Here is a 22,506-nt window from a genome sequence, read left to right as displayed (position 1 = left end):
AGAAAGAATAAAGCATGTTAATATATCATGGTCTCAGATAGTAATCTGACTTCTTTCTAGCTAAAAATCTCCTTGTCTTTGTGTGTGTATGTGTATGACCATCATCACAAACTTACATAAAACAATAAAGAAATGTACAATGACTCTGTTTTGTTCTTACAATCAGCATTTATGTTTATGTAAAATGTGATTAAAAAACACAAACTTTTATACAATAAAAAACCTACATAAACAATGTCTAATTTTTTTATGTGTTTTACATTTTTTAATGTAAATGAATGTCATCTTCATAATACATAATGATAATATCTTGACTGATATTTGAACAAATGTCCCTATTATTTCTAACTGGTTTCATCTCCATCTGTTTTCATTTCTTCTTGCATTGTAACTCCTTCTGACTGGTTCAGCTCTTCTTCTTCCATCTCTTCTTCTTTCTCAGCATTTAACAACAAATCTACCTCTTCTAATGGTATTCTGACTCGTATCTCCTCCTCTGTCATAAGGTCCATAGTCTCTTGTAAGTTTTCATCTCCAAACAGAGAAACCCCATCCAGGAAAATACACTGGAAGAATGTTTGAAGAACTTTGTCATAGGACATTTAAAAACTTTTTTTTTTTTCAAAAGTAATTTTGTTTGTTAAATATTTTGAAATCTAAATTACCTTAGCCCATGGGCAGCTCTGTAAACTTCTATAAAATATTCCTTTAGCTCTGGTTCCATTACCAAACTTTGCCTTTGGTTAAAAAAATACATACATACATATTGAGTTAGATTTGTATACTCTAGGTGGACAATTTAAAATGTCAGATCTAAACTATACATTTAAAATGACAAAAAAAAATCTTCAATTGGCCTACCTCAAATGTTAAGTATAGTCTCCACAAAAGTGGACAGTGGCTACTTCCTGGCAGCTGGACACAATGCTCAAATAAAGCTCGAATTCTATTAATACTGCCACTATCTTGAATATCTGAGGAAGTTTGTTAAAAGGGGATTTATACAGCAATTCATTACAATTAGATTTTTTTCTAATTAGACAAAATGTTTTGTACATTAGTCCTAGAGTAAATACAAGATAACTTTTGAAACAATTCTTTTGGATTACTTTTGCACTAATGAAATTTTTAAAGCGAGGCTTGAACTTTGAGTTAGAGGAAATGAGAAATGTGCTCATCTTCAATTACGAATGAGGATATATATATATATCTTGTGGGTTAATACCAGTATCTTAATATATCTTTGTATGCCTTAAAAAACAATTTCTAAACAACCTATCAACTTAGTATTTTAAAGACAGATATCTACATAATCAATCAATTTGTGTGATAATATCTAAATAGTCTTAATAGTGTATAACAAGACTAATATCTGAACAATCTATTATCTTACTTGTCTGATAGTCTTCTGTGCCAAACAAAGATTTCATGATAGCCTGGTGTCTCAGAAACTCTGACATTAAATAAAACATGGGAATCACAATAGTTGTTGATTTCCGCAGGCTTCTGTCATAAAACTTTCTCAGCCTTCCTGCAATGTGGGCTCCAGATTCAATATGCAGAAATACTGCATGAAAATAAGGACACTGTGGGTACTCGGAAAGAGCTTGGTCCAAAACTTGCCGCATGATGCTGATAGGAAGGATCAGAATTCCCATAATATTGGTGATAAAAGCTATCTGTCTGCAGTACAAGTGCTGAACTAGACTACTCCTCGTCTGTTTCTCTTTCACATATTTGATAGCTAAGCTAAAAATTTGATTGGCTGATTTATAATTTGATGCACTGAATTCAAACAAAGCAAAACATTCGGCAAAAGTAACAAACAAATCACAGTCAGTGGTGTAGCTCTTCAAGTCAATTTGAGTGCTTAGCTCTCGTAGCAGAGCTTCAAAACGACGTCGAAGTTTTAACACATAAGCAGATGTAATAGCAGGGTGAGAGTTGGACTTGAAGGGTTTATTTTCCACAAGAGCACCCAGGCAGGCAATCACCTGGTGTTTGTCTTCCTGGCTCGGAGCTGAATTTTTCGAAGTCATTGAGATATGTTCTAAGGGTTCAAAGTTTAAGATAATTTCACAGTACGTCTTACACAGCATACAAAGACCAGAGGCTTTGGCCACATCTGACAGAGGGGTTGATCCAGTGAATAATCCCATGGCAGTGTCTACCATGGATACAGTCTCAGCAATGTTATCTGAGCATGCCCACAATAGCCTAATATATGCATTCCATAGGACTAGGTTACTACGATTATGAATGTCTTTCAGTAAGTTTTTACCAAACCTTTTTAGGTCTTTCATGCCAGAAGTAGTCAGTTCTGTCACTCTGGTTGTTCCAAACTTCACTACTTCTAGTTCCAGACGTAACAATGTAAAAAGATTTCTGTGAGTGGAGCTAAAATAGGCTTCAGCTTGCAGCAAAATGTCTCTCATAAAAACAACACATTGATCAGAAGGCTGCCATTTTGAATCAACATTCACATCCGGTTTAAGCTCAGCCAGCATGAAGCATTGCGCTAAACCAGTTAAACTGTATTGATCAAATTTGGTGCAGTTGAACTCAACGTCCAAATTTAAAATAGCTCTGTCCAAAGTATCACAAGATAATCCAAGAAATTTGAGAAACATACAAATGAGTCTGAGACAAGATTCCGATCTGGTCATCTTAAACAAAGCTGGTTTTATGTCATCAAATAAGACCATTCTGTCTAAATCCTCACAATCATCTTCGGTTTCTCCTTGAGCTGTGTTAGGTTTCCAAGGCAACATGTGTGCTTCCTGACGAATTTTCTCCATTTTTAGCCAAGTTAGTGAACGTGTAAGTTTTTCAAGAATGACTTTGTCTTCCAGTTCATCTGTATTAACTAGAATGTTGAAAATAAACAATTGTTAGATATAAATATTTTATAAACAAAATATTTAAAAACTTTTTTTTTTTTTCTTAAAACATCATAATCCAGTTGATAAAGTCCACATCTACAGTATTTAACTACATGTCAATGTGTAGTGGTGTATTACCTGTTTGTGGGATGTGGATGCTGCCAGTTTGTTTGTTTTGGAACCAGTTGGACCAACCTTTAGCCTTAGGCTCACCAAATCTTGTCACGCCACTCTCCCAAAATGTCTGAAAGATTTCCACTCGCTGCTTGGTTGTAGTGAGATTCAAGGAGATGGGACAAAACAAATTGAATTCTATGAGGGCCTGGAAACTGCTGATTGCCCGCTCTGTGTAACCCGTATGGTTCAAGAAGTCACAATATTGACAAAACAAACCTGTAGATATATTCCAGTCAAAGAAATTGAATTCATTACTTACATGATTTTAAATAAAAGCAAAGCAAAGTTCCCTTTTAGACCTTGTGATCCATGGGGCAGATGATGTAAAGGTATTCTGTTGCTGTGGCAAACAAGGGTGTCATGTGGCCAGCACAATGACCAATTGCACCAACTAATATCAGGTACCCATTAGAGCTGGGTGGACTCAGGAGCACACAAAATACTGTAATTAAAAATCCCAGTCTTCATGAGGACCCAGGACCCTTCAGTTTGGAAGCCAAGCGCTTTACCGTTCAGCCACAGCACCTCGTCCTTAATGTAAATAAATTTGCAATATATTTTATAATTCCTGGTAAACCTTTACATATCAAACTCAATTATATATTAAAGTCTTCATAAATATAAACAAAAAAATTAGAGAGGATATCTAGAGTGCTTGGCCTTGCTTGAGAAAAGTGAGAAAGGCTCAAGAACTCAATAGTTGTGATTTATTTGCTTCCAGTGGCAGGAGCTTCAGCTTACTGGCCAGTGAGACAATGCCTAACCATTGATCATAAGTACTCAGGGAAGTTTTGACTGGTCTTTTAATAGATAAGAGAAATGGTTGATCTAGAAATTTTTCTTATGTTTCAGCCTAACTACATTAATATTCATAGAGTGTAACCTAAAATGAATATGTCAAAAAAATCAAGTGGGTCTCATTAATTGTGATACAACATAACATGAATGTCTAACATTCATAAATTTAAAAAATCAAAATTCGTTTTCTTTACATGACAAAACATTAAATGAAACAAAAACAAGTGACCAAAAAAAAAAGACATTCTTGACTCCTTAATGGCTAACCCCTGTAATACAAGGGTAAAGGGAAGCGGCCTGGTAAAGTGGTATCAACTTCAAACTGCAATTACGATGGTCATGAGTTTGAGCCCTTCCTCCTGCCATCCCCCTACAGGTGGTTAGGGTTAGGATGTAATCATCTTCATTTCTGAAGGAGCATCCGTAACTTTCTAACAAAATACTTGTAAGAAATAAATCTATTGTATACATCTGAAATATTTATTATATTAATATTTTAAGTGTAAATATTGTAATATCCCAAAAAAGCCACAAAAAAGAAAGTCTAACCCAAAAGTTTGTCCTCCATGTTGTCTGGTTTGTTGACAACTTTGACTTGTCCCTCAAGAATTGGAACAACTGTCTGGAAACATTTGTGATAAAGTTTAAGAATTTTCCCAAAGGTAAATTTGACAAGTCTAGACTGCTGATTGGACAAATACTGCCGCCATAAATCAATATCTGCTGCGTAAGTGAAGAGAAGGTCTTGCCAGGCTTTTTCACACTATTGAAACAAAACAAAAAAAAATAGCTTAGAAAATTTTACTATAAATATGAATTAGTAATGAAGGTTAAATCTTTCTTAACATAATACACACATTGTAACTTTTCTTTATCAAACTATAGTTGTTTTTTTTCACAACACAGTACTAACACATGCATGTAGGCTACCTAATAAAGGAAGTCCTTCCATTTTTAAAGCCTATATTTAAGAGTCACAAAGCAATGGTTGCGCCATGCAAAAGCAATTTTTAAAAAAGATACACAATCTAAAATATATTGTTTATATCAGTATTTCACGGAACCCTAGTATTCCGTGAGGCCTGAATTAGTGTTCCACGAACTACTGGAATAATTAACTAGTAGGCCACCTTGTGAATTAATCTCTCTAAAACAAAATAAGCAAAGCTAAATACTCAGAATGTGCGAAGTGTTCTGTTAAGTAGAAAGTTTGGGAAACACTGGTTTATATGAATCTAGATTCTATTCTTTAAAATAATCTTTTAATTGGAGGTTAGAAACTTGGAAAACAAATACAGGTATACTGCTTGAATTTCAAATGCTGGTTCTACCCACCTGATCTGCTTCCCAAATGTCTTGGTAAAGTTCCAACCTGGCCAATTTCAGCTCTAAACTTGAGGGATTGAATTCTATTGCCTTCTCCAGAATAGCTAATTTTGTCTCTATCACTGACTTGGATGGGCGGTATATGTCTCGTAGTCGCACAACGTGGCTTTGAAAGCTTTTGTCTTCTTGAGCCACAACATCCTGGAACTGAATAAATTCGAGCCAAAGTTGAACATTGTGGGGTGATTCTCTTGTTTTCTGGTTGTAGCTACGAACTTTTTCAAATATTTCACTCATCTCAATATTTTCTTCACAGGGCTTGCTGTAATCGGCGCCAATTCCTTGTGCATACTGGCTTGTTGCTGTATCCAGGCAACTATAATTACCTATAACATCAGGCATTTTATTTGGGAATGGCTCTTTGGGTAAAGGGATATAACTCTCAACACTGTCAGAAAGTTTCAAGTGCTCCCCAGTTGATGAAATATTTAAACCTTTCGTTAAGCTCTTTCTGTAACTCTTTTTCTCCCAATATCGCCAGCTGGTAGGTTTATGTTTAGTTTTTCTATCAACTTTTGCACTTCTGTATGGGACATCAGGTGCCCCTAAACAAGTGTAACTGTGGCATCGAAACTTTGCAATGTGCATCTTGGAGACACATTTGTAATGCCAAAGGTCATTGTTACACTTTCGATCTACATGAAATGCATGCTGTGGCTCAAGGCCAGGAATGTCTTCTAAAAACACGGCTCCAGCAGGAACTTTGATACTTGGCTCTGACCTAAAAAAAACAAACAATAACTACATAAGAAACAATCTAAATACATTTTGTTTAGAGTTTAAAAATGTATTTATCTATGCTAAAAATATTTTCATGAAAACGTATGAACTTAAATGCTTAAAATAACAAACATTATTATTGATACAACTGAACAATTTTTGAAATATTCATTTTGCATTTAAAAAGAAGAATTATCTAATAGATGTTGTGATAGGTAGAAACTCTATAGAGTAATATGTCATATTTTTTATTCCATATGCTAGGACAAATTTGTACAAGTGATACTTCTTCCCTTGTGCCTTTAGACTATGAAACAGATTGCCTGAATCAGCCAGTAAAATCAACAACTTTATCAGAGTTTAAATCACTAACTAACATGCATGACCAGATTGATACATGGATACATGTAGGACGTGATTATCTTCCTTTCTGAAGAAACATCTGTAATTTAAAATATAAGATCTGGTATATCAGTACCAGCCAAATGTGAGTCTGTTTCTACAGCGGAAGTTCATACTGCTGCTAATTTCATGTTTTTAAACATGGAAAAGAACTTCTTTTAAAATATTGCAGTTAAGATTTTTTTTCTAATGGCTTTTCTTAATTATATACTTAATATAATGCATAATATGTTTGAAAGTTTCAATAATGAATAATAGTGAAAGTTTTGCTAAATAGTTTTCGACTGTCTTTTAAAAAATAATATGAATACTTCTCCTGAGTGTCTTCAACTTCCAAGTCATACTTGTCTTTCTTGTATTTCTTTTTTTTTTTCTTTTTGTCTTTGTGTTTTTTCTTTCTTTTTACAGGCTCTCCATCCTCAACTGAAACATTGGTGTAGAGATCATCACCCAAACTATTTCATATTTTATTTTTTAAACATAACTATATCCTAGCCATTATAACACTTTTTTTTTATATATATATTTGCAATTAAATATCAGACCAACTGTCGATTCAGTCCAAAGTCTTAAGTAATACTAAAGAATTAATGTCATCTGAAAAGCTGATTATTAGGACAAAAATGATCACAATCAGCTGTGACCTGATAAACCATGAGTTAAAAAAATATTATCCATAAAATTGCCACACACATGCAAAGTGATGGATCAGCTTCAGATTTAAAAAAAAAAAAGTCAAGCTTAACAAGAATAATTCATCACATATTGCCAGTTATTATATTATAATATAACAGATTACAGATACAGATCACATACAAGGAAATAAGAGAGTGGAAGAAGTACTGAACATGGAATCTTCAACACTTCAAAGTAATGTTAAACAACAACTATAAAATGGAGCAGCTTAACGGGCAGCACAGGTCAATTTTAACTACCATATGGCCCATAGAAAAGACAGACCAGTTATAATATGGACCATAGGAAGCATAGGCCAAGCTGTGATATGTAAAATATGTAAAATGCACAAGCCAAGCTACAAAGTTAGTTCCCTCAAATAAAAAAAAAAAACTTCAACAAAACAAACTAATCACATCACCATCATCATCTTTCCTTTGTGTTCCTCATGGAACATAGGACCTCAGTAAAAACATGCCACTCTCCACAGTCTCTTGCTAGTTTTTTAATGACTTCCCAGCTCTTTCCGGTCTCCACTTCCTCTCTAAGATCTGCACCTCTATATTTTTCTGCCCACTCATCTCCCACAGTTTAGTGTTTTCTACTTTGTCACATCAACAAGCTGAAAAACACTTTTCCCAACAATGTGATCCAGTTGAACAAGTTCTGTTGTTTTTTTATTACCCCAAGCTATTTTATCTGAGATATTCCATATGACAATAACCTCTTGGTTGTGAGGAAATACTGCACCACAGACTGCAAAAGAGTCAAAAAATTCAGCAGCAAATCCCGGCCAAGAGAAATAAAGAAATGATGAGACATAAAACTCAACAGAATGGACAGGTGCTGAAAGAAGCTAAGATCTGCAGCTGATTACTCTAAAGCTAAGGAACTGGCTAAAAGTACATGTGCACATGAAGTTACATGGCTGGTAAACTATTTTTTAAGATTTTCCTTTGTTCAGATTTGAGAGATACTAAGCACAACGAAGAACAATCATCCTATAAAATAAATAAATAAATTATAGCTTTTATATAGCACTACTTTCATGCTTATAGCATGCTCAGAGCGCTTTGGTCCAATCTCATTTGTGGACCGGTTGGGGGGGGGGGGGGGGGGGAGGGGGCTATCTATCTAGGAGAAGGTTTTCCGTGCTGACTTTAGGCGCTCAGTAAACACAAGTCTGCCTGAGTCAGGTGTTGAACCTCAATACCCCTTCATAGGTAGCCAAGCCAAGCCAAGTTCAAGCGTACTTAGCCTCTTAACCATACTTCCCACTAATATACAGATAATGTTTGATCATTCTTAATGCTCCTTTTAATACTACACAATTCAATTATCTTAAGATTGTTTGAATACTAGGGGAAATATTAGGATCAATTTATCAAGTATGGATTACCTGTACAGTTTAGATGTAGGCCTAATATTAAGTTTTATAAATAATTTAAAATATTATAGTCAAATCTATCATACTACTGAGAAAAATCAGATGACAAGAATAAAAAGATTTCCAAGTCATAAGTCGTTGTATTGTAGGCAATGGCTACTTGCTAGCCTAAATTTGTGGCTTCTTAAGACTTGGGTTATAGTAATTAATAACTAATGAAAGTGATAAGGTTCATCTTTGAATCTGTTAGAAATCCATGGTCAAGTAATAAATGAATATTAAGAATTAATGGTTCTTTTGAGTAGAAAAAAAATGCTAACAAAAGCCTAACAGGAAAGTTTTAAACAATGTTTATAAAATAATAATGGCAGTTAAACAGACATACAATCTGATGATGAGATTTGCTTCCCCTTGACAACTTCTGGTGAGCTGTTGAGGAAATGAAATGTAATCAAATTATTGAAATACATTAATTAGAAAGTTAAAACCCTCAAATCTGAGCCAGACAAAAATGTTTTCTACCAAATGCTAAATAATGTGAAGAATGATTTTAAAGGTGTTTTTTTTTAAGTTCCTCTGACTTAACCCCAATTACAGAATACCTCTATTTATTGCTATTGTATTATGATGTAAATTTTAGTGTTTGATGATAATTACATAAAGATATATGTTTCTATGTAAATATTTAATTAAGCATGATAACAAGGTTCTTAAAATTATTATCTGGTTTCAGTATTATTTCCAAGGGTCATGATTTTAAAAAATCCTAATATATATTCCTACTATATAGGCCCTATATATCTATGTCTTCAAAATGTAAATAATAAATTAAACTATCTTAATGGTAGTCCTACACCCAACCAACAAGAATTATTTAACCACATTTAAATTGAAAAGTAATTTGATATTTATTTTAAATGGCAAGCAAAAATAAGTAAAAATATATTAAAGGAAAAAATTTAAAAAAAAAAAAGATTTAAAAATTTAAGGCTAATAGAAAATATGACTAGAAAGTCCTATAGACCTGTTATCTCTGTAGTATTTTGATTGTTCAATTTGTTGTGACTCTGCGGTATCAAGTTTCTGTGCAGCAATAATTGCATTTAAAGTACTTGGTTTAAGATCCAACTGGAGACTCTCTAGATCATTGTCTGAAAGAATTTTATGACTTATGTTATAAAAATGTATCATCTATCTTTGACAGTTACAATGAATATAATATTATTATAAATTATAATCAGTGAATATAAAATTTAAAAATTTACCTGACTGCTTGTCTGACTCATTGGAAAGAGTTTCTGATCTCTGAATGCTGTGCCTGTGGCTATGATTGATTTGATTTAAACTTTCATGATTGGTGTGATAGTTGAACACTGGAAATAAAGGTTTAATCGGTAGTCCAGGATTCTGGTTTTTCTCTTCGTCCATAATCTAGTCTAGTAACTCTAAACTTGACTATTAGACTAGATTGACTAAATCTAATATTGAGAATCTTTGGTACGATATGTGACACCGGAAGTAAATCTCAACTTTCGATTTCGTCGAGATATAAATCCATAGCCATGGCCATAGGCCATAGACTATAGACATAGTGTACTAGATCTATAGACATACTAGATCTAGATCAAGATTCTAGACTTTACATATGAAGAATTACAATAATATTAGACTGTACTTCTTAAGTTCTATTACATCTAGATCTAGAATAAATAGATCGGTGAAATAGATTCTACCAGATCTCTAGATAGAGTAGAGAACCACAAACTTAAGAGAGTAAAGTCTAAAGTCATAGTGATAGTGATAGATAAATTAGATTGACAGTCAGTCTGAGTCTTGTTGAGTCTCAACTCTACATCTAATTCTCTATCTTTATTATCTAGATCTACCATCAACTCTATGACTAGTATGACTATGAATTGATCCTATCTATAATAATCTAGACTCTAGAACTAGAAGAGTCACTAGTCTGTGACTAGTGACTAGACTCTACTACTCTAGACTTAGACTTAGAGTCTAAAGACTCTAAATAATAAATATTAGATCTATAATAATAAAAATAAATAAAATCTAGTACTAGTAGTAGTACACTACTGACACTAGACTGACTAGTACTAGATTCTAGATCTAGTAAGTAGACTTTAGTAGAGTAGACTCTACTAAACTGTACTCTGTACAGTGTACTCTCAAAGTCTAGTAAGTGGCATTCTAATACAAGAACTAAGCCTAAAACTAAGGACTAAGACTAAGGTGCTCAAAATCAAAGAAAATGCCAGTTGCTTCTCCCTGTAGTGAAATATGGAAGTTGAAACTAGATCATCCTTTTAATACAATGGCATTGGCTGTGATTTTTAGGTGTGTTGAAATTCAATTTAAATTTATAATTATATTATTTTAGATCTATATGAGACTTTATGAGTATATTTTATTTAGACAAGCTGAAGAGAAGAGAAGAAATGTTATATTACTAATAATAGATCTACTCTAGTATTGACTATTGTAATCAGTGTTGCGTATGTCTACTATGAGTATGAGTACTATCAGTACAAACATGTAGATATATATATGAATAACTCCATTGTAGCAGATATTAATATTTATTAAATGAAATAACAGTTCATAATATATTGGCAATTCCAGCCATCAAGAGATCACATATAATATTTCTCAGAATTCAGTAATAATATCCAACTGAAAAACATCAATTGTACATTGGACTGTCGTTCATATTGATGGTCCCAAATTCAAAAACTGCCATCACCAGTCATCCTGTGGGAGGTTTGGGCTAGGATGTAGAAATCTAGATATTAGATCTGTTATCTAAGACTCAAGTAAATTACTGCCTCCTAGCATTAAAGACTATAAAATATGATCAGTGCTCTACTGTTTCAAATGTTTCTGTATCCCAATAAGTTAGCAGTCTACTGCTATTTCTGTATCTCCATATTATAAAAGTAAAGTATCGTTTCGCTTTCAGACCTTGGGATGTGTAGGGCAGATGATGTCAAGGTCATCCGTTTCTGTGGCCCATGGTTAATGAGGGTATCTGGTGGCCAGCACAATGACCAACCGCCTTTACTTTTCCCCAACTAATGTCAGGTACCTATTAGAGGCACCCAAATATCCAGAAATTAAAAATACCAGTTTTCACCAGGATTCAAACCTAGGATCCCCGGTTCGGAAGCCACTGCGTCTGCATCTCCATATTATAAATCCCATTATTTTTTAGATTAATATATTGCTGCATTATTTACACCTTCTTTTTTTTCCGAAACAGAGCCAGTGGATGGAGCTTAATACTAGGTTGTGAAGATGGCTTGGTCAGGATACATGATTTGTCTGCTAAACATCTTGATAATAAGCCAAAGGTATTTAGTGTTTAGTCTGATTTTTTTAGGCAAAGTTACTGGTTGTTGAAACAATCAAAATGATATGTGTTTTCTATAATAACGCTCTTTGTTATTGGGGAATATAATTTCTTTGGTTTCACAGCTAGTTAACATGCATGACTAAATGGACACATGAATACTTGTAGGATGTAATTATCTTCTGTAAATAAGTAGCATCTGTAATTTTATAAGATAAGATACACATTTACCTTAAAACCTAACATTAGTAGAACTTTCAGTAATTACTTCCCTTTTTTTATAATCATACTTAATTATTTTTAAATCTGAAACACATTCATCAATATTCACAATTATTATGGCAAAATATGTAGGTCACAGCTGGGGATCTGTATCCACATGAAATACTGCACTTCTCATTAATCTTTGGACTCGTAGACAAGCCTTATATTGGTGTACTACCTTTTTAGGAAATATCATTTTGTTACCTTAATATTAGCAATAAATAATATGTTCAATTCCTAGATAAAACTCTAAAAATTGCTGTATGACATTCATATCTGTCACATTCCTATAATCAACAAATTTTTAACTCAGTCTTTTAATTTTTATTAACAAATAATGCAACACATTTCAAGAGATAACCTTCTCCGTTTGAAAAATCTCATGTGACTAAAGTGTCCAATCCTTTATACACATCCACGGTCACATGGCTATGCATTTGTAATCACCTGACAGTGCAGCATTTTAATCTGTTTTCCTTCTTCTTGTATGCACCGTCTGTGATCCTAGATGCTTGCCCTTCATGTGGATCTATCCTGTTGGTGTTGATTCTCAAGAGCTTCATGTCATGCTTGTATAAATTAGTATATCTTACAAGTGTATGGCCTGCAGCTCCCCTGATCTCCACTAGATCACCATACAATAGATCTTGTAGATACAAGAATATATAAATAAGATATTTTATTAATAAATGCTTAATTAATTAAATGCTACAAAAATAATTTAAATTTTGTGGCTTTGCCCTTCAAAACTATATTTATAATTTCTTTGTCACAGACAGTCTTGGAAACCAAAAGCGGCCCCATCCAGGCTTTGACAGTGTATGATGTGACAAGGTTCTACCATAATGACCTAATTGTCTGTGACTCATGTGGCATGCTGACAGTCTTCTGTAACAAGCAAATTCTCTCTCGGCAATCATTATCTTCTGACAGTCTAATTTGTTGTACAGTGGTAGAAGAAAATGGTATATAATGTTTTCACCAAGACTCATTATATAAATGTTTCAGCTAACTCTATATATAAATATATTTTTTTTTTGTAAATAGATAATGTTTTGAAATAGCTGATGTGTTATTTCCATATAAATAAAGAATAAAAAGCTAACTTCAAATTCTGACATGATCTCAACTAGGTGGGAGTCCAGTAATTGTGTGCTCCAATGACTCTGGGGTTATTACAGGAGTTCAGCCCACTGAAGAGCTCTGGAGAATCAATCTAAATAGTTTATCCAATAAGGTTTGCTTTCATTTTGTCTTATTCAACTCTATTCCAAAGGTTTCTGTGTTAATTGCTTTTTTATGTATTTACATTTATCAATCAACATTATATATATATTTCAAGGGCAATGGTGATTTATTTTTTGGTGCCCCTGCTGAGCCTTCATTACTTAAATTGAAGCATGCCCTCTCTAGGTTGGGCACTCCAATGTTTAGGGTTCTTTTTGAAGCTTTGGATGTGGTCATTTAGCAATTATTATGGTGGTGGTGTTTTTCCCCATCCTAACCTTGAGACAATGAAAAGGAAACATTATTTTTTTCGATGTTAAAAAGAAGTGATTTCTTTAGGAAACAAGCTGCACTTTTTTTTTTCAGAAGATTTCAAAAGAGTTCTTTCCTACCTCTTGAAATACTGTCCAAAAAAAAAAAATTATTATATTGACATTTGCTATCTCAGAATATAAATTTTAAATGTGAAGGAATCTTTTCTCAGCAGGTCCAAAGAATTTATGGATTATTTTTATACTGTTCCCCATTATGGCATATTTTTTTATTATGTGGACAATTTTCACAAAGCTTGGAAACATTACAATGTATCCTTTATTTCCAGAATCCATCAACATTAGTCAGAATCTCATGTATGCTAGTTGTGTATCTGACAGACTCAACAGGCAACAGGAAACAGTATTTGTTAGCAGCTGACAATGCTAAAAGAATTCATGTGATAAGTAATGGAACCATAGTCAATTCTTTAGTTGCACCAGTTAATATTACTGCAGTAAGTATCTACAGCATTATTTTTCATTGTTACTTAAATAAAATTATCAAAGTAAGTTAGATAAATATCACTTCTTTTTTGGAAGAAATGTCTGTAAATATAAGATTTATCTATCCAACAAACACTTTGGAATGGATGGTTTTCATACTGTCTATATTTCTGTCTAGATGTGTCAAGGCAGATTTATTCCATCCAATAAACTCAGTTTAGCCTCAAGCCCAACACTTTCTACAGATGGTGAGCAAGTTGCCTTAGGATCAAGCAGTGGTTCCGTTTACATTTTACATAACTTTAATGTAAGTCCACATTCTCACTTTTGTAACTGTAACTTAAGTCCACATTTCAGTTTTGTAACTTTAATGTAAGTCTACATTCTCAGCTCATTTAGTTGCTGTTAAGATTAAAATAGTAATTTATCTGGTAATGCTAACTAAAGGTTATTATTTTCACTGAAGCAATCCTTTTGACATGTAGTCAGTGCCATTAATTGGAAGTTCCTAAATGTATCTCACTTGCATTTTGATGTTACTTTAGGCTTTCAAGCTGAGAACAACTCTGGGATATCTAATAGTATTTAAAAGACATGTCAGTACACCTAACCCATTTTTTGTTCAATAAGGTTGTAAATTGTCAGTAGTCACATAATATAACTGCATTACTTATATGATCAGTGTAAATGATAATCATTTTTTTCTCAGGCATTCTAATACAACATATTTAACTGGTGATGTCATTTTCATTGTCTTTAATGTTAAATGGCATGAAGGCTAATCAAGCTTTTTATATCAGTTTTGTAGCAAAATCATTTGTTCTGATGATGCCATTGACTTAATGTTTTGTTAATTGACAGTATATTTTTTTATGTTCCTCGAAATGAATTAGTTTCTTTGAGCACATAATAGACTTTTAAAAAGTTCAATTAGCATAATGCATATTGTAAATACATTTTCTGAAATTGTTTTTCTTGGCAGATAACTCTGGATGACTATGTTAACACCAAAAGTCCCATAACTAGCTTGTGCACATTACCTCAGTCTGACCACAGCACTGATCTTCTTTTATGTGCTGGACATTTCAGTTCACTACATTTATATCGTGATGGCCAGGTAATTGTTTGTTTTCAATGTACTTTTTATATTTTCGATCAACTTGTGATTTTTCTTGAAAAAAAAACATTTAGGTCACCCAACATTGGTTTATCTTAGTCCTTTGTTTAGAGCTAGGATCTTGATTGCACCTACTGTCATGTTTCATACTATTAAATGAGAAGCAATTTTAAAATCTATTAGATACAAAGTAAAATCAGTAGGAGTACCATGACTTCTCAACTGCTCCTTTTCAGCACTAGCATGGATCATCCTGTTACATTGTTCTCTTTTTGAACTCAGTAAATTAACATTACATTTTACATGCCTAAGACTAAGAGGCTTCACCTAGCACAGCTATGGAACTATAAAGATTCAATTCTGTTCTCTCCATAATATATAGCACTTTTGGTTCAATTTATTCTAACATCCTTGAACACCTTGCTGCTAAATATGTATCTGCCACATTAAGAGAAGTTTGGGCTCAGTAGATCCTTTTGCGTTTTTTTTTTTTTTTTAATATATAAAAGGATATATATTTGTTTACTGCTATCCGAAGTTCCTGTTCTGTGTGGGATGGTAGAGCACAATTATTTGCTTAGAAAATTTCTATGGCGATCATCTTTTTAGTTGAAGATGTTACAGTTCAAGTGGTCTTCATACAATCACTAAAAAACAAAATGACCATGCTATACCTTGTTTGATATAGATAGAGAAATGAGGTGAAAGGTCACAGTGTGTTGTTTAATTAACCTTTTAGTCCCTCATGCAACTACTTGAGAATGTTAGTGAACCTTAAAGGACAGCTAAGCTTAATATGTTAAATATATGTTGACTATAATTTGTATCAAAAATTGTTTTTGATTTTTGTTTTCCAGCTTTTTTATGAATACCTAACAAGTGATTGGGTCAACAATATAGCTACAGCTGACATAGATGATGATGGTGTACTTGAAGTTATTATTGGATGTATGGACAAGACAGTTGTGGCTTTGAAAGTTTAAATGTCTTGTGTATTTTGTGTACAATACCTGATTTTATTGTACACAGAATGCATATACATATATATCTGTAAGAATTTCACTACTTTTTTGTTTTAAAATGTGTTCACAAAATATTCTTGTATCAAGAAACATTCAAAGTCAAGTATGTAACTGAACATTTTTTGTGTTTGTTTGTAAAATTTATTTTAAATAATGCAGGCAATATTTATACAGTTATTTACACTGGTCAAATTTCAATCAGTTTCATAAATATAAAGTTTCTCATTTTCACACACAAAAAAAAAAGGCATACATCATTAGTCTCCAACATATATACATCAGTGACACACAATCATGACACACAATCACATACATTATTAGTCTTAAACATACATCTGTTTGTCAGCAAATTTGAAACTCACTCACTTTCACAAAATTTATCTTAAAACAATTTGATCAAAGCAGAACAAATAAGGTTCATATTTAGTAATATTACAGTTATATGCTAAGCAGCATATGTTTCACACTAAATCATTATCAACTCAATGAAGGTTATATCATAGCACTGTTAAAAATACCTGGAAAAAAAAACATGTATTAAAAAAATACTTTTTCAGATCCAAAAGCATTATAATAAGAAATGACTAAAGTTGATGTTGAGCCAGCTGTAATTTTAATCCATAGTAAATATCCTGGAAGCAATATCATTCACGACCCAGTCCATTCCATTCAGTAAATTGGCTCCAGTAACAGCGCTACAGTCTTGAATCAGCCAGTGATGAGTTTTGATGGAGTCCAAATCTAAAGCCTTTTATAAATCACAAACAAAATAATATGAGTTTTAATTTATTGAAAGCTGATAGAAATAAAGGAATATAATAAAGACAAGATTGGATAGTTTCAGCAAAATAACAGCAGAGAATTGACAATTCTAAACTACATAGTTGAATAGTATAGAACTAGCAATTAAATGTTAAATTGTTTATGAATATTTTAGAACAAGCAATTAGATTTGATTGAATAAGACACAGATACCCACTTAATTTCATAAAAAAATGAAATTGTATTGTCATCCTGTCAGTACTATTCCCACTTCTTGGAGTGAGACCATAAGATTGAAAAAATTGTTTCTACTCTATAGACATTATTCAAGTATTTGTGGGAGCAATTAAATAAAATTTTTAAAAGCTCAAACATAAATTAACTAAGGATGTTGGTGCTACGGATAACACAAATTTGTGGATGGCCCAAGAGGGTTATTTCTGTGCACCCATTGTTACTTAAATAGCCACTACCTAACACAGCAGATTAACAAATTTTGAAAATTAAAACCATATAACAAACTTTGAAATATGATGATCAACAGCTTTCTTTTGAAATTGTATTGGGATTGCAGATAATTTTGATCCCATAAGGCTATTGAATAACATGAACTGCGTTGTTTTGAAAAATGGTTTAAATATTTGTGTATACAATAAGCATGCTTAATTTTAAAAACAAAAGAAAATTCTCCTCGTAGATCATAAAAAAACTGTAAGATCTATGAACAAATTGTAAGCATATTTGAACACAATGTAGAAGAGGATAGAATCTTATCCAAGTCAACTAACTAAATTCAATATGAAATAAAACAATGGAACACACATACTGCTTATTTAAACTTCTGTGTGTGCACACATGTAAGAAATTAGGTGTAATTAATTTGTAAAATATAAAGGTTATGATTTAGGAAGTCCCTTAATAGTTTTTGAATCTCAGTTGCAAGCTTGATGAAGATGATGGTGTTTCAATAGAAGATATAGTTTTAAAAAAAAGATTGTGCAAAATAGCTGGTTTGACATCATTTTTGCTTAATTAAAAAAAAAAAAAAAAAAAAGAGTATTAACTCAATGTTGCACCTATTTTGTGCATGAAGATAATCATGAAAACATACTTTTGATAGTTCATTTAGCTTTTGACAGAAAACAAAACAAAGCTTCCTTTCCCTAAGAGGTCCACTGAAAAAAAAAAATGTCCTACCTCTCTAATTTCTCTAGCAGTCAGAGAACCAGGTAGATCCTGTTTGTTAGCAAAAACTAGAAGTGTGGCCCCGGCAAGTCTCTGTTGAAACAAAGATTTAAGTTTTAATAGCAGCTCAACATCTTTACTCCCCCTTAGAGTCAAGTAAAAATTAAATGCTTCATTTCATTACAACAATGTCATATTCCTTTCCTAGCCTTTCAAAAATTAACTGGCTTACTGAAGCACAATTAAATGTTTCCCTGTGAGGTCTATAGAAAGGGAGTTAACCTTGATATATTTCACCACCCAATAGTGTATAAGAGTTTTAAGTAATTAGTGCATTTACTTTCTCTTTTGATGTCAAGTACCTATTACAGGTGGTCTCATGAAAGTCTTCACATTAAAAATTATATAGTTTCTATGAAAGTTCAAATCTAGTAAGACCTTCAATTCAGCTGCACAAGTCATGTTCATGATTATAACTAATAATTAATATTGAAAGCGAGTCAGACTTAAGTTCTCCAACACTGTTCAGCACATAGGGCAGCATCACCACAGTGATCAGTCATAGATAACTGCAGGTCTCTTCCCAGCTGGAGTTCACAGATTTTAAGTCTTCTAAGAAGACTGACTTTGGTAGATGTGTTTTATATTAACTAAGGATATGTCCCGCAAATCTCATATGATGCTCAATCACCATTTCATTTACGGGGATTAGTGTCCATGATGGAAAGGACTTCTCTATTGGTGACATTATCTCTGTATGTTATTCCTAGGATCCTTCTCAGCCATCACTGCTGAGCTAAGTTTAGTTTCTTTTCAAACTTTATGGAGGACTTCCATGTCTCGCAAGCGTAGGTGGCCATTTGGACAATGTTTGTATTGAGGAAGTGAATCTTGGTCTGCAAGCCTATTTATTTGTTTGCCACCCAGGTAGACCATAGTTTTTGGAAGATAGCTCCTGCTTTTCCTATCCGACATGTAACATCATGACATTTATTTCCATCGCTTGCGATAACGCTGCCTAATAGGTTCCACTTTTTCAAGCTCTGTATACCGAATTGTGACGGGGGGGTCCTTGTTGACCTGTAACCAATGGGCATAACTTTGGTTTTATCAAGAGGCCAATTTTGAGTTTGTCTATACCAAGCCTCTCCATCATCTCTTGTATACATTTAATTGTATTCATTAGTTAAAACAGCAATATAAGCACATTGAACAATATAGTTTACAAGTGGACCTATATATGGATCTATATAGTTCACCTCTTCAACAAGTAAGCTGTGAAGTTCCTTCTTACAATCACTTAACCTCATTCTGTCGGCACTGTCTACAACCCATATCAGAGCATCTGTACTTTCAAAATAGTTTCTCCAGTATGAACGTAATGACTTTTGACCTCCTACATCCCAAATGTTAAGTTTAAATCTGTAAAAAAAAAAAAAAAAAGGTTTACTTGGCATTTGTTTCAGTCATTGCTAATGCATGCTGTAAATGTCAACTGGACAAAAACTTTTTTTCTATAAAATTATTTATATTTACAATGCCTCCATTTGTTTGCACTACATATCAAATTTTGACTATTTTTAATGAGGATTTTAGTTCATTCAAAATTAATTTTTCCCTTTTATCTGACCCCACTCCCCACCCCCTATGTACTGCACCAATACTTGTAAGTTCTGTGTTGTATCAGTGCCTTATGAAAATTATCTACAGCTAAACATTAGGAATCAATCTTATAAGCCATTCTGTTTCAAAAAAACAATAGTAACTGAGCAAGGGAATAATACTTTGTTTTAAGTACACTGATACAAGTTTTAAATTTGTAAATAAAAGGATCAAACATATTTAACTTTCAAGCAGATTTTATGTCTAACTTTCAGAATGAAATAGGACTCTACCAAAATATAATTTTTAATCCTACAGCGTGCCTGGAATTACAATTACTCCTGTTCACAGCCAGCACCAGGTTTACAAAACATTTAAGGTTAATAATGAATCAATGTGTTTTCCCACTTACCCTCTGTGCTCTAAGGTTTTAATATTGAAACCAAGGGTCGGAGAAATTGTATCAATATCTTCACCATTGAACTTCTTTAAGATAGTTGTCTTGCCAGCATTATCCAGTCCTCTTTAGCTTTTGTTAATGAAATTGTACAACAAACTTTCATTTGTAATAAAATAATTTTTATCATAATGACATTTATAGAGATCAGTTATCTAGATATAATATTAGATAAAAATATTAACCAACCAGTTGATGACCTCTGAAATTGCATTAAAAGCCATCTTGAAAACAAAATAGAAAATTTAATAGCAACTAAATATACAAAATAAATAATTGCTGGTTTAATTAAATTAAAGAAACTTTGCAAACAAAGAGAAAACCTATTTTAAAAATGTAACAAAACTAAAGTAGAAAGAATCCATTTAAAAAAAAGTACCTTATATGTTAAATACATAGCCCAAAAAGTTAGCAGACAGCTACAGAGAAAATAAATAAACAAAGAAATATCTAAGGATAGCAATACATTGAATTAAAAATGAGAAATGAGAAGATAACCTAACACTTAATGATAATGAAACAAAAGCTAACATTGTAAATAAATAATTTGCATCAGCACTCTCAGCCTCAGGAGACAAAGACATAGTGCTTAACGTAACTTAAACCAAGTAAAAAACATATGAGATATAGATACACAAGAAAAGTGGATTAAAAAACTATTACCTAACATAAAACCAAATAAAAGAACGGATGGTATTACAGATAGATTACTGAAAGAACAAAGCAAAGAGTTAGTGCCGGTGCTCAAAATACTTTATCAGGCATCATTTAATCAGGATATGGTACTGAGGGACTGGAAAGAAGCTAATGTCACTCTCCTATCTAAAAAAGGAAATCAAGGAAAACAAACCAGTATATAGCTCACCAGTATCCCAGGTAAAATACTAGAACAAATTATATATATAATAGCAATATCATAAACCACTTAGATGCCAGTAAACAAAATGTCTTTATACAACATACCAACAAGGCTTTAGGAAATATAGGCTGGCCATGTGAAACACAACTACTAGATCTAATGGATGATTTTTTTAAAAGGCTTTAGATAATAATGAGCAAATAAATGCCTTTTTAAATTATCTTTCTAAGGCATTTGACAAAGTTCACCACCATGCATAGCTTGCTTTAAAAAAATATTAAAATTTAATAAAGTTAGATTATTTGCAGTTTGCATTTAATATATAGAACAACAAAAACAATACAAGATGTACTGAAATGTTACGAAGAGAATTAGAGGAGTTACAGAAATCAAATTGGAGCATTTCTTTCCACCCCAAAAAAAAATGCATACTATAAGGAACAACAAAAAAAAACTAAAACAAAACTACTTTAATCTTTTTCACAATGTTATTTAGAGAGAGAGTTTTGTATTGTCTCCACAACCATAATCCATATGATATGACATAATATGATACCTATTCGGTGGTCCTTGTAAATATCCAACACACTACTAGGATTGTCTGAAGAAACAATTTGAAGAATAAATTTTTCTTCAGTTTAATACCTTCAAACTCAGATCAACAAAAAATAAATAATCCTAATAAGTCAGGCTAAGTATAAAAAACAGTACTGAGTAAAGATACAGACTCAGACTGCCTGGTGACTGCCATTATCCATTCAGTCCATTGTCATGGGGGAGATTTGATTTAGGAAGAAACATCCAAGTGTCCAAAACATGTAATGATGTAAATATTAATAATGTAAACCATTTTTTTAATTTCATTTCTATCATCATAATTATAATAAATAAATGATAATTAAATCATAATATATAAATTATAAATGATAATTATTTTAAATTATCTAATCAGTATTTTAATTTTAAACAAGCAATCTAGATAGCTATTTTTTCTATATTTAGTATTTAAGGATACAGCATCAGAATCCTAACTTCCTTCTCTTTTTGCTTCATCTTTTTCAGAATTGTGAGCAATCCCATTGATGATTCTTCTAAGTTAGGCTTTTTGTTGCTGTTGTCTTCGAAAACTATCACAGGCGTTAATGTAGCTAAGACCAAATAGCCAAGAGTAGTTTCCCCTGTAGTAGCCACCGGAGAATTCGCATTTAAAGACTTTCTTATTCATTAATTATATTAATGCTAATTTTTGTGCATAGATTTAGATCGAAAAAAATATTAGCTACCAAATAATTTTAATACATTTTAAACATTACTTTTAAGATTTTTTTCTTATATAACAATGAACCTTATTATAGCAATATTTATCAATGAACCTTTAACAAAAATGAAATAGTGACTATAAAAGCCGATAGGGAAATATGACTACTTCAAAAAATAGTATAATAATAAGCAAATATTTCCG

At 32.4% G+C, this 22,506-nt stretch overlaps 3 protein-coding genes across 4 annotated transcripts; 1 reads left to right on the top strand and 2 right to left on the bottom strand.

Annotated features, from left to right (window-relative positions):
- Positions 1-208: 208 nt before the first annotated feature.
- Positions 209-9,959, bottom strand: LOC106055413 (nuclear exosome regulator NRDE2-like). Of its 2 annotated transcripts, none has more exons than XM_056022474.1 (11): positions 9,693-9,959; positions 9,452-9,578; positions 8,813-8,856; positions 6,677-6,788; positions 5,193-5,964; positions 4,407-4,620; positions 3,021-3,275; positions 1,394-2,866; positions 862-974; positions 666-737; positions 209-566 (listed from the first exon to the last, which is right to left on the bottom strand). In XM_056022474.1, exons 1-11 carry the CDS (start codon positions 9,853-9,855, stop codon positions 345-347), a joined length of 3,567 nt encoding a protein of 1,188 aa, XP_055878449.1. In that variant the 5' UTR covers positions 9,856-9,959; the 3' UTR covers positions 209-344. The 2 variants fall into 2 exon arrangements, with proteins under 2 accessions (XP_055878449.1, XP_055878450.1); XM_056022475.1 differs by having other exon boundaries at positions 6,710-6,788.
- Positions 9,960-9,980: 21 nt separating this feature from the next.
- LOC106055430 (uncharacterized) lies at positions 9,981-16,295 on the top strand. Its single transcript, XM_013211684.2, has 8 exons — positions 9,981-10,779; positions 11,702-11,792; positions 12,831-13,020; positions 13,189-13,292; positions 13,884-14,051; positions 14,219-14,347; positions 15,023-15,157; positions 16,015-16,295. Exons 1-8 carry the CDS (start codon positions 10,694-10,696, stop codon positions 16,138-16,140), a joined length of 1,029 nt encoding a protein of 342 aa, XP_013067138.1. The 5' UTR covers positions 9,981-10,693; the 3' UTR covers positions 16,141-16,295.
- Positions 16,296-16,297: 2 nt separating this feature from the next.
- LOC106055431 (ADP-ribosylation factor-like protein 2) lies at positions 16,298-22,210 on the bottom strand. Its single transcript, XM_013211686.2, has 5 exons — positions 22,060-22,210; positions 20,141-20,251; positions 19,386-19,548; positions 18,139-18,219; positions 16,298-16,927 (listed from the first exon to the last, which is right to left on the bottom strand). Exons 1-5 carry the CDS (start codon positions 22,122-22,124, stop codon positions 16,793-16,795), a joined length of 555 nt encoding a protein of 184 aa, XP_013067140.1. The 5' UTR covers positions 22,125-22,210; the 3' UTR covers positions 16,298-16,792.
- Between the last annotated feature and the right edge of the window lie 296 nt (positions 22,211-22,506).

The sequence above is a fragment of the Biomphalaria glabrata genome, chromosome 3 (genome assembly GCF_947242115.1).
Source record: "Biomphalaria glabrata chromosome 3, xgBioGlab47.1, whole genome shotgun sequence".
Classification (NCBI taxonomy): domain Eukaryota; kingdom Metazoa; phylum Mollusca; class Gastropoda; family Planorbidae; genus Biomphalaria; species Biomphalaria glabrata.
This window is presented reverse-complemented; position numbering and strand designations above follow the sequence as displayed.

Excerpts from the sequence above, each read along its gene's own strand:
- LOC106055413 (XM_056022474.1), bottom strand. The coding sequence starts at position 9,855 with ATGGACGAAGAGAAAAACCAGAATCCTGGACTACCGATTAAACCTTTA. Across the intron at positions 9,579-9,692 it reads TGAGTCAGACAAGCAGTCAG|ACAATGATCTAGAGAGTCTC; the intron begins GTAAATTTTTAA and ends AAATTCTTTCAG. Across the intron at positions 4,621-5,192 it reads ACATTTGGGAAGCAGATCAG|TGTGAAAAAGCCTGGCAAGA; the intron begins GTGGGTAGAACC and ends TTGTTTCAATAG.
- LOC106055430 (XM_013211684.2), top strand. The coding sequence starts at position 10,694 with ATGCCAGTTGCTTCTCCCTGTAGTGAAATATGGAAGTTGAAACTAGAT. Across the intron at positions 14,052-14,218 it reads CACCAGTTAATATTACTGCA|ATGTGTCAAGGCAGATTTAT; the intron begins GTAAGTATCTAC and ends ATTTCTGTCTAG. Across the intron at positions 14,348-15,022 it reads ACATTTTACATAACTTTAAT|ATAACTCTGGATGACTATGT; the intron begins GTAAGTCCACAT and ends TTTTCTTGGCAG.
- LOC106055431 (XM_013211686.2), bottom strand. The coding sequence starts at position 22,124 with ATGGGATTGCTCACAATTCTGAAAAAGATGAAGCAAAAAGAGAAGGAA. Across the intron at positions 19,549-20,140 it reads AAAACCTTAGAGCACAGAGG|ATTTAAACTTAACATTTGGG; the intron begins GTAAGTGGGAAA and ends TTTTTTTTACAG. Across the intron at positions 18,220-19,385 it reads ACAGCTTACTTGTTGAAGAG|AGACTTGCCGGGGCCACACT; the intron begins GTGAACTATATA and ends TTGTTTCAACAG.